The sequence below is a fragment of the Clytia hemisphaerica genome, unplaced genomic scaffold (assembly GCF_902728285.1).
Source record: "Clytia hemisphaerica strain Z4C2 unplaced genomic scaffold, Clytia hemisphaerica genome assembly, whole genome shotgun sequence".
Lineage (NCBI taxonomy): Eukaryota > Metazoa > Cnidaria > Hydrozoa > Leptothecata > Clytiidae > Clytia > Clytia hemisphaerica.
Genome location: NW_027103528.1, coordinates 2,512,778 through 2,527,074, shown reverse-complemented (window position 1 = coordinate 2,527,074; position 14,297 = coordinate 2,512,778). Strand labels below are relative to the sequence as shown.

The following is a 14,297-nucleotide window of genomic DNA, read 5'->3' as shown; positions in this document are numbered from 1 at the left end:
AAGATGAACTTCGTCCGCATTGCTCCTTGATTTGACGAAATACGTGTTAAGATGCAGTACTGACATCTGGACACTTTCCATAAAATTTTTCAAATAGGACCGTGCACCTTCCCAGTCAACTTTTAAATGACCTGGGAGACCAGCTACATGGAATTCGGGGAACGTATCTGTTATTAGCGAGGATGGTCGTTGGTTAGATTGATAGATGCCACCATCAGAATCATCGTCTGTTGTAGATGGTTGGGTGTTGAATTGACCTCTTGACGAAGTAGATGGTTGGGCGTTGAATTGACCTCTTGACGAAGTAGATGGTTGGGCGTTGAATTGACCTCTTGACGAAGTAGATGGTTGGGCGTTGAATTGACCTTTTGACGAAGTAGATGGTTGGGCGTTGAGTTGACCTCTTGACGACGTAGATGGTTCAGAGAATGGTCCACGAAAGTCTATGTGTGTACTTGACAGAGTTGATTCTGATGCTGTGCGGAAGTAAAAATAAGGGTAGTAATACGTAAGAGATAACAATCTAAGGTTCAAATGTGATGTATACCAAAGGTGCCACTAGTCCTTTTTTTCTAAAAAAAGCAAAAGACAGACTAGCAAAAGATCTTCGCTTAACACTTTTGGCTTTTTTTTGGAAACTGTAGCCTGCCGAAAACGTCTTCGTGGTACGAAAACGTCAAAACGTTGATTTGGTAAAGAAAATTAAAGAACTCACATCCAACGATGCCATCATCAGGAAAAAGTCCGCAGAAACTCCGAATTTTTGCATCTTGTTCTTCTTTTGTCATTCCAATCCAGGTATCGAAAGGTATCTTTAAGTCAGCGAATTCTTCGGTAAGTTCGTATGGTCCTGAAATTAATGGAAATAAACCAGCTGCGCTGGAAGGTCAGCCCATAAGGTAAAGAGATAAGAAAGAGTAGCTAAAGAGAATGCAATGAAAATATTAACGTCATTAAACGAGGCGGGGGTAGGCAAAATGGGTGGTTATGTAGACCGTCGAAATGATCTCAAAGGGTTACGAAAACAATTGAAATTTCGCAAAAGTAGTCTCTCTGGGATGTTAAGGATCGTAAGAACGTGAAAAATTGATTTCAAAATTTTGTAACACAAGGGTCGATTAACGAGCTTTAAAGGGAGATTAATGTGAAACAATTTCAATTCTTAACAAAAGTTCGATCAATGTTATTTTAGACAATAGTCATCTTTAGTAAATAGTAATAAAATTCCCAATAGATGTATAATGAATTTTTGCAAGAAATTAATAATTTAGATCTAGCTGAAATATAAATTTAGTTAATTATTTAATATTTAATTAAATTTAGTCTATCTTTCTTGGCTACTACCAATCTCATTTTAATCCCAACAGCAAAATTTAGAATAGCGAGACAAATTACATTAGTTTAAACATGATAGGTTGGATGGTCGGCAAAACAATATGAGAATAATATGACCTTTCTCCACTAACGAACACGACGAAGCTTCGAAAGATACATCGGTCAATTTAATTGTAAAACGTCATACGATAAAGAATACTTTGCATAACTTTAACGTGGGTAGTACAGTCGACAGCATACTAACGAAACAGCAGCGCCAAAATTTTCCAAATATATTGTCCTGGATAGAATTTCTGTAGAAAAAAAGAGGAAATCACCAGTTTATGGTATTTTTTTTCTCTAATGTATGAAAGAGTTGAATTTATTGCAGTAGACTTTCGACATCGCATTAATCATTAATCAAAAGTTAAATTAATCATTATTTAAACTTTTAATATACACGTTCTTTTATATAAGCATGGGGTAAATTTTTGTGAGCCTCATTATGTTTAGCAAAATGCATTTCATGAGCCTCAAATATGCTTAATTTTGCATATTATGCATGCTTTTTTGTAAAATGAGGCTCAACATTAGGCAATGCTTAAGTTTTTCCAAGATTTGAATCTGGATATGCTTATAAATAAAAAAACGTGTAGGTCATTTATATTGAGACTTAAAATACCTTGTTTTGAATTTTGTAGGGTCGACTTTCAAATTATTGACGGTGTTATGTTAGAGGGAAGCAATCTTCGTCGTGTATGGAGAATTCCGATGCTTGGTTACTGATGGATGTGTAGGATATCTGCAACAAAAACAATGTAGAAATTAAAGTCGTTGGTATACAGGTACAGTATATAATAATATGCACAAGATCATTTCGAGTTCTTTGAAACTCATCATCCACACAGTGATTGATGGCAAAGTTTGTAAAAAGATTTCTCTGTAAAAAACTCTATGAATTTAAAATCTGAAAGTTTGAACAACTGTTTTTCATCCTATCTTAATTAATGGATCAAAAATGAACTTTTACTTACCAATTACTCATTGTATTTTCTTTATTGAATGCAGGTGTCCAGAAACGAACCAATGATTTATACGACCAATCCATGATAAATGAAATGAATGAGTATATTTTACCAAAGGAAATTACCAAACAAGAACATGACGGTATACCAAGATCAAACGATACAAAGCCAGAACTTTTCGATATAACAAACACCAACCACTAAAACAACAATGAACAATCAATGGGTTACCAACATTAAAAACACCAAATTTATTCGCATATATACATTTTTGTCCATTATTTTTGTTACTAGACATTACATTAGATTTAAATGCTCATTTTTTGAAAAGTTATATAAACTTTCTAAAATTCAATTATTTATAAACAATGCAAAAATATAATAGTAAAAAATAATTCAAATTTCTGTGTCAGGAAATATAAAAATAATTACAAAAAGCTAAATTAATTTCAAAATATAAAAATGTACAAAAAGGCAATTGAAATTTCTGTGTCAAAAATATAACAAAATAATTACAAAAAGCTAAATTGCAAAATATAAAAATGTATAAATGATAATTCAAATTTCTGTCAGACAATCGTATTTTGATGACTGACATTCGGAATATTTGCACTCAAAAAATCAAAGAATACCATAAGGGGATTAATTTTGGTGTGGATTTACTTTGACGAATAACCAGAGTACGATTTTTGGCAGAGATTTAATTTGGCGAACTTTGCTTAAAATCGCCAAATTTAGACCCTGCCAAAATTAATCCACTTACGTTAAAGTGATACCTAATGATACTTGACTCAAGTTTTCTAGAAAAAAAGAGTGCCTTGATTTTTCTCAAAACAACTTCTCGCGTCAAAAGAACACATTTCTAATAGTCATTTGTAATTGCCCCCCCTAATGCAACCATGTGTGTGTAACTTTTCAGCATTGAAATAGATTTAATTCTGCAGATTGAAGCTTTCTCTACACATATATTTACATGCACATGGTTGTGTAAGACGGAGGTTCAAATTTCAAAAGCAAGGTACATGCTTAAATATCAGATGATGAATAACAAACAATCAATTAAATTGCTTTAGAGTTTTGAGCCCCCTTCTCACCTCTAACCCTCCCATATTCCCATAGAAGTGATATTGGTTAAGTAGGCTAAACGAGGTCAAACTAGGTTGATCAAGTAAAATTTTTGAAAAATTAAGAGTCGTTTGATATGGTGAAACAAACTCCATCGTGGTCAGAAAAATATATGTCCTTTACAAAGCATTTGACTTCTTTTTGATATATGAAGCTATTTTTCAAATAAACATGATCAAGAAGACCACCTGCTAGATGAGTTGGTTCTTTTACTAGCATTTCGTATGAAGAAAGTACTTCACCTAGATAGGCATTTGCAGGGTCTAACGCATCAATGTTGAAATCTCCAACAATAATATCTATATCATCATATGTTATAAGCTCAAGCAACTCTTCACGAAAAGTATTTCTTGAATAATCAGGTGGTTTGTACAATAGTAGAAGCTTGACAGGTTTGCTACTAAATGTTTCCTTTACAAACTCAATACATGTGTAGCCTGCTGCTCTAAGACATTCTAAAATTTGAATTGAAGAATTATAACAGCATGCAGTGTTTTGGAAACGATTAATGGAATCATTATTGTATTCAATATTGAAATTGTCCAATGTTTGATCAATATAATTTGTCTCACTTGAAGGTGACAATTGTGTTTCAGTAAGGCATATTAAGTCACTGTTCATTAGAGTTTCACACTTCATCAGATCAGTTACATGTTTCTTCAAGGAGCGGATATTAAGAAGTGAAATATGTAATTGTTTACCCGAATTCAAAGCAGATGGAAATCTTTCAGCTTTATGCAAAGGATTATCTTTTCGTAATCGTTCATATTCGATTCCTGCCTCATTGTTAGCACGGATAGCTTTTTTATCGTATTCACCTATCAAAAATAATCCATTTATGTTCGTCACTCTAGACAAACTTACATACATTTGACCTTCATTGAAATACCTCTGTTTAAACAAATCAAAGCTTACTACTGCTGATTGTAGTGTTAGTCCTTGGACTTTATGGCTTGTGCATGCATAGGATAACACCAGTGGAAATTGAGTCCTTCGAACCATTAAAGGTTTTTCCTTTTTCTTTTTTTCTTTTTTTTTTTGTGTTAAAGGTAGCTTCTGCCCTCTCAATCAAAACCCAATCATTCTCTCTACACACATGGTCTAAATTGGATCCTTTTTTGCCTGCTGATACATCATCAAGTTTTACATAGACACCTGAAATGTTACTGGAATCATATTTAAATCTCATGACTGTTCCAACCTGACCATTAACCAGTCGATCAGTAATGTCAATATTTTTGGAGATTAAAATGCGGGCACCTACTTTCATTTCAAGTATGCGGGCAAGGCCACCAGTTTCTCTTGCTTTAGCATTTTCAATAAACTTCAGATCTTGGCTTGTCAAGTGCTTTGGAACTTCATCTTGTGCGAAAATCGAATGCTTTTCAGTTGGTAATTCATTGAGCTTGGAAATATTATAGTCGTCGACTGGCTTGTTTTCAGCAAAAATATGAGTAGTATCAGAAGGGTAATCTGGATTGTCTTTAGCAATGAACCTAGATTTTAAAAGCTCCTCCTTTTCTTCATCTAGTTCGCCTAAACGAATTTGATTCAAGAGGTCAATAAAATCTATATCATCGCGTTGCCTCATTATCTCAGTTAATTCAGCAATTTGGAATTTACGCCATAATTCAAATCCAACTATACCGCGTACTGTGGAGCAATCTGATTTGTAAATAAGATCTCTAAAAACTGGTGGCAGTTGATATAAATCACCACATAGCAAGACTGACTTTCCACCAAAAGGTTGATCAACATTAAATATTCTGCGCAATCTTTCATCGATGTTTCGGAACAAACGACTAGGCACCATGGAAATCTCATCAATCATAATAATTTCGACACAAGCAAGTTTCTTTTGTAAATTTTCTTTTGATGAAGCATTTAATGGAAAGAAATCTGTTGTAGGAATGATCAAACCACTGTGTATGGTGGTTCCGTTCACGTTTATTGCCGCTACACCAGTTGGTGCAAGTACTAGAATTCTTTCTTTTGTTGGTTCTCCTCCTCTGTACATTAGCAGTTTTGACAAAGAATGATAGATTGTTGTGAGTAAATGGGATTTTCCCACGCCTCCGCCACCGGTTAAAAATATATGAAATGGCTCGATACATCTAGGCACTTTTGAAGAAAGGTTTTTTACATAATCTCTTCCCCATTTGTGAATAACATCAAAAACTTCTCTTTGTTGCTGGTTTAGAGATCTTATACGTGCATTTACTTCATTATCTGGCAGCAAAATTGATTCCATTGGAATTGATGCTCTGAGATGACCTCTGTCATTGTTATTTTCGTCATCTGATTCATTGTTATTGTTTGTTGTTCTTTGAAGTTCTGCATTTGTTTCATCATTTTCTTGTTGTTCAAAATCGTTCATGTTGAGTATCAAATTAGTTCTGTACCTTTCCAATGCATCATCTACTAAGCCAGCATATGGTTGGATCAAATCTCTGTTCCTCTCAATCCTTTCAATAACACCAGGTTCCAATAGCTTAGCAGTGTAAGTCTTGTGCTCTTGGGACAGCAATTCATTTTCATCATAAAACGGTAAGTACAGCATTAGGAGGTGGTGTGCGTAATCTTCAGGGTGCTTGTTTCTGTTGGGTTGATGAAGACGAAGGACTAGTGGAACTTTGCGGCACTTTAGTTTACCTTTCATTGAACAAAGTTTAACAATCTTTGGGTAGTCATTTGATTGATGATTTGATTCTATCAAGTCATCTTCAAGTTCATTAGGTTGACAATCATTCTCATCGCATTCTTCATAGACAACACTATAGAATCTCAAAAATTCAGCATAACACATTTTGGCAACAGATTTGTTAGGCCCATTTGTATCTGTTGGTCTATCACAATACCTGTCCAACATATTTTTTTTGAAAATCGATGTACTATCCTCAGGGAGCTGGCTAATTTCATCTTCACTAAGACACATTCTAAATCTCTTTTCTGGGACATTAGTATTTGCAAAAGTTACACCTGGATAAAGCTTTCGAAGCCATAACTGTGGCATACTCAGATAAACTGCTTCTTGCACTGACACTTCTCGTTTTGAAACATAGGCATGTGCAACAGATTTCATTTGTTCGTATTTGTCACCGCCACTTTCAAATGCATCTTGAACAGCTTGCGTCATAGCATGAGAAACTTCATCTTCAGTTTTTGAAAGATATGCACACATGTAAGTCGCAGCTTTGTAATAATTGAAGACTGGCTGGATATCTAAATTAGCCTGCCAAGCCTTAAGACCTTCTGTAAAGTAATTATTCACGAAGCATGCATTTGTGTTACGTTTTAAGTAAATGTGAAAATCATCATCTTCTGACACTGAGAGAGCATATTCATAATCCTCCTTTGGAATATCTAATTCAGCCAGGACTTCATTTATAGTGGGAACTGGATTATAATTTTCTCCATCAGGGTTGAAAAAGTTTCTTTTATCTGGAGCAAGGTTCTCATTGATGTAAGTCCTTACTTTAGTCAAAACTTCTTTTCGCAGAGCAAGTATTGTTTCTTTTTCCTCATGTGGTAATTCTTGTGGCAAAGGCTCAGAAACTATTGTTTTCTCAGAGAAAAATTTACCAAAATAAAATCTGCAAGGAGTGTTTTTATATTTTCGACAGGTTTTCGAATGACGGTGCAATTGATATGTCTTCACAAGGTTAAATAAATCAGGATCTTCTTCTTCAGATGGTAGATAAACCTTGATTATTTTATCAATAAATTGAATATATTCAACTTTTGTTTCTGAAGTCAATACTGGTGCATTTAAAATCCATAGAAAGGAATGGATGTGAGGGCTACCACGTACTTGAAATTCAACTCGGATAGCATAATAAGTTGTTTTACCAAGCGGACCATTTAAAATAATTGTTTTGAAAAATAATTCAACTCTATATTGAAAATGCCTTGCTACAAGTACAGGGTTACTATTTAACAATTCACATCTTTCGTTGTAAGAAAGATTCTCAATAAATTCATCAGTCACATTTTGACCCTTGAGCTTGTAAATTATGGAGATCAATTCATTCCATCTAAGGTCTGCACAACTTAGAGTGTAAAAGAAAGTTGGTGGTCCTAATTGTTTCACCATTGCTAACACTTCTTGCTGAAATTTTTTCCAATATGCTGGAGTTCCTTTGACTGTGCTCATAAAGGCAAAAGCCTTATCGTTTGCAATAAATTGTCTTACTGTTTCTTTAAAATTCTGACTCAACATACCAGCATTTAAGTTTGAGGAAGCAACTTTTCTCATCGCAATATTTATTTGATTGCTCAAAGAGACTTGTTGAGTTACGAAGTTAGCAAAAAATATGTAGTCCGGGTCGGAAGCAAAATTTTGTGTATAGTTCAACAAACGCTGGTTAAAGTACTTGGACGGGCTTAGTTTAATGTCGCGCTCAACTTTGTAACCAAATTTACCTTTGGGAAATAAATGGGGATGAGCAAGCATCTCACAATTTTCATCATTCAAGATTGAAACAGGTTTTTTACCTTGGCCAGGAGCTAATGTTAAAATCTCATTATCAACTTCAGCATCAGTAGGAGTGTTTGACATTAGAGTTGTTTCATTTGCACTTGAACGGTGAGCATCAAGTGGGTTAGCTGTTGTCTCAACTTCATTTGAGCTTGAAGCATTATTTTGTGACCCATTAAATTCATTACTATGCTCGTTAGAAATAGTTTCATCATGCGGGGTAATTTCATTAGAATTTCTTTCCTCGTTAAGATCTGCACCATTATGTATCATGGTCTCATTATTTGAAATATTACTGAGATTAATTTCTATGTCTTGATAAAGAGGGTTGTTCTCTTTGAGATAATTCAATATGCGCTGAATGAAATCAGGTCTGATTGGCTCAAAAACAACATGTCCTTTATATTCTAATTTCCTTTTGAGTTTAACAATAACTAATCCATTGTCATTTGCTCTTCTTGGTAAAGTATTAGCAATATCTTCAACATCAATAGGTACATTACAAATAGAACCTTTAAGTTTGGGGAACTGACCTTTTGGCATGATTGCAATTTTTTTGAATAAAATTCTGCGAGAAATCAAAATTTTTTCAAGCCTGCAAAGAGTATGAAATTCAGAGGGTAATTCATCAAGGCTTAGTTTATTTTTGACAGATTGGCTTGGCAACTCATTTTTTTTTAAGTTTGCTATGGCATGTTTTGCAAATGTATAATTGACCATCAAATGAAACAACTTCAGAATAATAATATTCTTGTGGCATATCATACTTTTCAGGTGAATATTTGACAACTGTTTGTCGATAGAGACATCTGTTGCAACAAACACAGATGTAAAAAGGGCCTTCGTAAATAACTTTCAAAAATTTAGAAACTAGATCGTCATGCTTAACAGTTTCATTTTTTTTCATAGTAAACTTTCTTCCTATCAGCTACCTTACTTTTGTTATTTTGATGATAGACTGTATCTTTTTTATTTATTTTTTCTTTCATTTTGGCATGATAGTTTTTATTAGTATTATTTATTTTTTCTTTGTTTTGTGTGCGGTAATTTTTATCTTTTTCATTTATTTTTTCTTTGTTTTGGGCACGATAGATTTTATTGTTTTCAATTAGTTTTTCTTTGTTCTTTTCATAATAACTTTTGTTGCTTTCCTGGCGTTTCTTTTTACGCTGTGTAATGTCATTTCCATCATTACAATTGTTTTTCCGCTTACGTGTACAATACCTTGAAAATGTTGAAAAGTCTTGTTGTAGAATAATTTTAAGCTCTTCTTTTAGTTCATGGATTTGAATAAATTGGATTTGGAAATACGAACTCTCTTTTTCCATTTCTTCTAGATAAAAATATTGGATATACTTCTCAAGTTCAAAAATATTTTTAAATTTTAACAGACAGGATTTTCCTGCTGGATCAAGTAGCCCTAGTTCATTTCGGCTATGCGAGTCAAAAATGAAAAAGACTTGTGTTCGCTTCATTATCGCTATAGTAAAACCATTAATAATCATTAACGCATTAAATTCTGGAGCTTGATATGTACTGAATGGGATTTGTAGTAGTGGATAGCCATCTATTAATTTAGCCTCACCATCTTCTAAATTTAAAAAATCAATTTGAGTTATAATACCATTTGTCTCAATAAATCGCGGCATGTCGTCAACAGATAAATGAGTATTTGTGTCTAGGAGTTTGTACAGCCTGTCTCCTTCAATTAGAATTTTGTCGAGGTCTGTAACTTTCCAAATTGAAACACGTCGGAAATGGGACCAAAATAAAGCATAGAGACAATTGGCGCTACATTGTGTTCCAGCTGTACGGCCAAATAATTCTTCGTTGGCTTGATTATATGAACCTAAAACAACTTTTGAGACTTGATACGTTGGCATATTTGTTAAATTAATAGCTTGCAGGTTTCTGAGATCAAGTGGTATGTTTTGTAGGTTGAATTGGTTAAGTAGGTTAAGTAAGTTAAGAAGGTTAAGGAAGAGGATGCAAGGAGGAGCTCGCATGCAACCTCAAGGGATGGGAGTATGTAGCTACTTGTCTGATATATAACACAGACAAGCTTATGCTATCTTTTCACTGATAGATGCAAGTGAAGTATTACACTTACTGCTATCTTTTTAACAATAAAACACTATAAAATTTGAAAAAAGTCAAAAAAAACTCGTAAGGAAAGTAAGGAAAGAGTCGAGTGTCGAGTGTCTTCATCAAACCAGCCAGCAAAGTTGTGTCATGAACTTTTGTGCAGCAACTTAGCAAATTATTGAGGAGCTAAAGAAATATCCCGCCGCTTTTTATCAAAACAGTAGGGATGGGATGGATCTTCTCGTCTGTTTTTTTTGATTTTTGCAGAGGATTCCCCCACAACTTTGTTTTGCTTATTGTAATTCTCTCTTTTGACTTCGCAAGTGATTCCCACCGATAATTTTGATCGACACACCGCCTCATGTAATAGAGGGCGGCGTTTTGTTGGTATCCCCCTTATGTCCCGCCCTCCCCCATAAGTATATAAAATCTATATATTAAACTATATAAATATATATATTATATATAAAATATCAAAAAAGAAAAAAATTTTAAATGTACATGCTTAGCATTTAACATTTATTTTGTTATACCAAATTTTGGTGATTAAAGAGATGACAAAAAAAAAGAAAAGAAGTAGACCCAGCCAAGTTCTTCATTTTCCTCCATTTGTGTCTCTTGTTTACATTTTCGGGGAATCTCAGTCGATCAGGTTTTATCGTTTATTCTTTTGCTTAAGATTTTCTCTACAGGGAGATTCCCGCAGTTTGGACCGGGCGGAATCTGGGGCGTCACCACCCTCACCTGCAAAAAAAGTAGTGGCGAGTTACTAGGGAGGTAAAATGGCTGATGCAAATTGACCCTTGCCATGGACCCTGAAAAAAGCCGACTCTCGACTCAACAAAACAGGCCGGTTTATAAGGTGGGTGTCTACAGGTTATGTATAGATACATATTTTCACATCATAAATAGCCTTTTGCTTAACCTCGCTATTTCGTAGTTGAATGGCGACGCCGGTGAAAATTTTCCCGACTTTCAGCGTGTCGGAAGAAAACTTTGAAATCCAAGTGCGCGGTATTTTTTTCGACGGATTGAATCTAGCGATTTCTGTGTTTTTAAGTGGTCTGGTGGTATATTTTTCGAAATTTTGGCGCCTTGGAAAGTTGACCAACTTTTTGTAAAGATAAGCATAAGTACAGTGTTTTCAGGAACAAGCTTTTTCAGATGTTTCCGATAGGAAAAATGAGTCAAGAATTTTAGGGTTTCGATAACAGAGGAGAGCTATCAGGGAGGTAAAGCTACAGCAACTGATTGAAAGGAAAAAAAACGAGCAAGATGCATACATTTTTGGGCTTAAAAGCCTTATAAAGTTTTCAGAAGTATACATTACTAAAAATTGTAACAAAGTAAAAAAAATATCAAATATCCTAATATATTACTAAAGGCTATTTACATAAAAAGGGGCTTTGGTCCATGCTTATTAAAAAAAACTAAGAAAGGTGGTAAATCTCTTTTTTCCAGTTGACTGTCCTGTTTTCAAGGCTCTGATTATGATTTTAATTATGCAAGAAAAAAAAACTTGACAAAACAGAACTAGAAAGTCTTTTTGAAAACATCACAAACAAACAAAAGGTTAAGCAACAAAATCAAAAAAACGCTATGTTAAACTAACCAGTAGTATAACAAAGTAAAAAAATATCAAACAACCTAATATATTACTTATGACTTTTTACATAAAAACAGGCAAAGTCTTAGTCATTGGTCTATGCTTATCAAAATAAACAAAAAGAAATGGTAAAACAAAGAATTTTAGATAACATGAGTCCTTAGCTGTTATAAATTTTGATTTCTCAAACTACTGCCTTTTGTTAATACGAAATATTTGTCAAAACAAAACCTGAACCAAACAGTGACATAACAGGAAAAAATATCTATCATTTTAGAAAGTTTTTTAAAAAGTAAATAAAAACTCAAAAAAATAAATCATAAATGCTTTTACACATGATCAATCCAAATGTTATTTGGTTGTTGAATCAAATTCATCTGATGACTGCTCGCTGCTTTCAGCTTTCTCTGGTTGTTCACTATCAGTATCACCGATCTTTTGGATTGCCAAGACTTCGTTTGACTTTTTCTTCACTTCGACTGCGACTTTTAAATTGATTAATTCACGCAATGATACTTCTGTGTTGTCAATACTGACACTACAAAGAGACTTTAATAGAGTATGATCACATATCAAAGGATAACATTGATTGTTCAAATCTTTCAAGGTAAATTGTACAAGTGACACTGTTAACAGATCTGTCAAGGATTTGGCTTCGTCACATTTCAGACAGGACGCAAACGAGCTCTTCAGTTCTACTCGACTTTGGCAGTTAGGACAAACAGACATTTTCTGTAGCGATGACAACTTGATTCCAGATATGTATCCCTTTAACTTCAGAGTTTGAACAGCTGGTAATTGGATGGAACCGTTTGGTAAATTTGTGACAATGGTTCTATCTGATCCTTTCAGAATTCTTCGGTTATCAAACAAACTTACTGTGATGTATGTGAATTTGTAACATTTCTTTGGTGAAAATTTACCAACTAAATCATCATATACGGTTAATCGATGTGTATCACCGCCATTAAGTGAATCGTCTGTAACTAGTAATACTTGAAATGGCAAAAGTTCTTTCGACATGCCGGGTGGTTCCATCCCAACAACAGCAACATTAACATTTACTCTACTATATAACGGCAATTCTTCAATAGCAGTTTTAATCAATGTGATGTTATTTTCAATGTTTTTGTTGTATTCATAGGGTGGAGTTGTCATAATAACTTTTGTGTCTTTGGAAAACAAAAGATCATTGGCATTGGAAGACGATTTTTTCAGCTGAGTCAGCGTAACTCCTTTCGATAGCGCATCTTTGAGTGGTTCATGCTTATCAAGGTAGAAAACCACTATTCTGGTTTCTTTTGTTTCATCACATAAATAAACCTCAAAATAACTGGTCTTTCGCGGGCCAACATAATTTACATATCCAGTGATTTCGATGTCGCCTGTAAGAAAATAAAATATATTTAATGTAAATAGGACGAAACAGTGAGAAAGAAATCGGTCCCAAAACTATAAAACAAAATTTCAATTGGCTACTCCCAGGTTAGGCCACCATCGAAAAATAGTTCTGTTCGCGTTGCAGGAGGACTTAAAAATAGATGCGGGCGGGCGGGCGTTCGGAAAAAACCCTCTCCCCCAAAGAAAAAGTAACACATTTGAAGAACTAAGCTGTTTCTTCTGGATTTTTCCTAGATTCTTTCCGCATCTTCGCACTGGAAAATCAGTAAAAAATATGATGCGGGCAGGAGACACGAACAGAACAATTTTTCAATGGCCGCCTTATTGTTTGATCCACGTCATTGACATAAAAACATGGATTAGTTTGCAGAGTACAGTTTGGGAAATATCATAATTTCAGTGCTGCAAAATGGGCGTGATTTTTTGGCACTTTTTGGAAAAATTTTGAACAGTAAAAATCTATAAGTATGACAAAAAGTGATTCTTTTTTATCTGGAATGACCTAATGTACGTTTTGCAACACTTTAGGACCTGGTTTTTGACGCTGCAACATTTTAGGGCCTTTTTTTTCCAAAGTAAAAGGGTTTAGGGGTCTCAATCTGCTCTTGGTCTTGGAAATCAAACTTTAGCTACTTTGTTAGTCATTTTAGGCATATTATTTTTATTTTAATATTTAAGTTTTGTAAATTATTGATAATGGATCCTAGGATCTTTTGATACTAAAATATAGATAGAAGAATAATCATGCTTTTTTCTTTTCAAAATGCCTTCTCTGCAGACCGAAAGACAAGATTGGGGCTTACCAGGGTTATCAGCCATTTTGGTCTTTTTCCTTGGAGTGTAGAAAGATGCCATTTCAGATTACGTGTCCTTTCGATGATGCAATATTCGGAAAGGACATGATGACCATGATGAAATCATCTCTCAGAAAACAACGAAGGTTATCTTACGAGAATTTATATTAAGATCAGAAACGCTGTTCCTAAATAATAAAATCGAACGCCACGATGAATTGCTATTTTCTCATAACATTAAAATAAAAATTTACCTGAGGTTGTTATCTTACGAGAATTTATATTACGATCAGAAGCGATGTTCCTAAATAGTAAAATCAAACGCCATGATGAAATACTATTTTCTCATAACATTAAAATAAAAATTTACCTGAGATTATAAATTTGTTCTCGCCAACCACGCTACGGCTTCTAAATGGGTGAGCGTAACAAACTTGAAATTTCGCGTGGTAGATACAGCGGAATTTAAT

General features: G+C 34.2%; 2 protein-coding genes and 1 long non-coding RNA gene across 3 annotated transcripts; all 3 read right to left on the bottom strand.

Annotated features, from left to right (window-relative positions):
- Nucleotides 1–1,177: 1,177 nt before the first annotated feature.
- Nucleotides 1,178–2,530, bottom strand: LOC136799423 (uncharacterized). The gene is made up of 3 exons (XR_010845519.1): nucleotides 2,349–2,530; nucleotides 1,997–2,116; nucleotides 1,178–1,628 (listed from the first exon to the last, which is right to left on the bottom strand). It is a non-coding gene; the product is annotated as an uncharacterized lncRNA (long non-coding RNA).
- Nucleotides 2,531–3,524: 994 nt separating this feature from the next.
- On the bottom strand, nucleotides 3,525–8,484 carry LOC136799626 (uncharacterized). Its single transcript, XM_067056348.1, has 2 exons — nucleotides 4,632–8,484; nucleotides 3,525–4,282 (listed from the first exon to the last, which is right to left on the bottom strand). The coding sequence occupies exons 1-2, from the start codon at nucleotides 8,482–8,484 to the stop codon at nucleotides 3,525–3,527; spliced, it is 4,611 nt and encodes a 1,536-aa protein (XP_066912449.1).
- A 3,397-nt stretch (nucleotides 8,485–11,881) lies between these two features.
- On the bottom strand, nucleotides 11,882–13,949 carry LOC136799543 (uncharacterized). The gene is made up of 2 exons (XM_067056261.1): nucleotides 13,837–13,949; nucleotides 11,882–13,017 (listed from the first exon to the last, which is right to left on the bottom strand). Exons 1-2 carry the CDS (start codon nucleotides 13,886–13,888, stop codon nucleotides 11,984–11,986), a joined length of 1,086 nt encoding a protein of 361 aa, XP_066912362.1. The 5' UTR covers nucleotides 13,889–13,949; the 3' UTR covers nucleotides 11,882–11,983.
- Nucleotides 13,950–14,297: the final 348 nt, after the last annotated feature.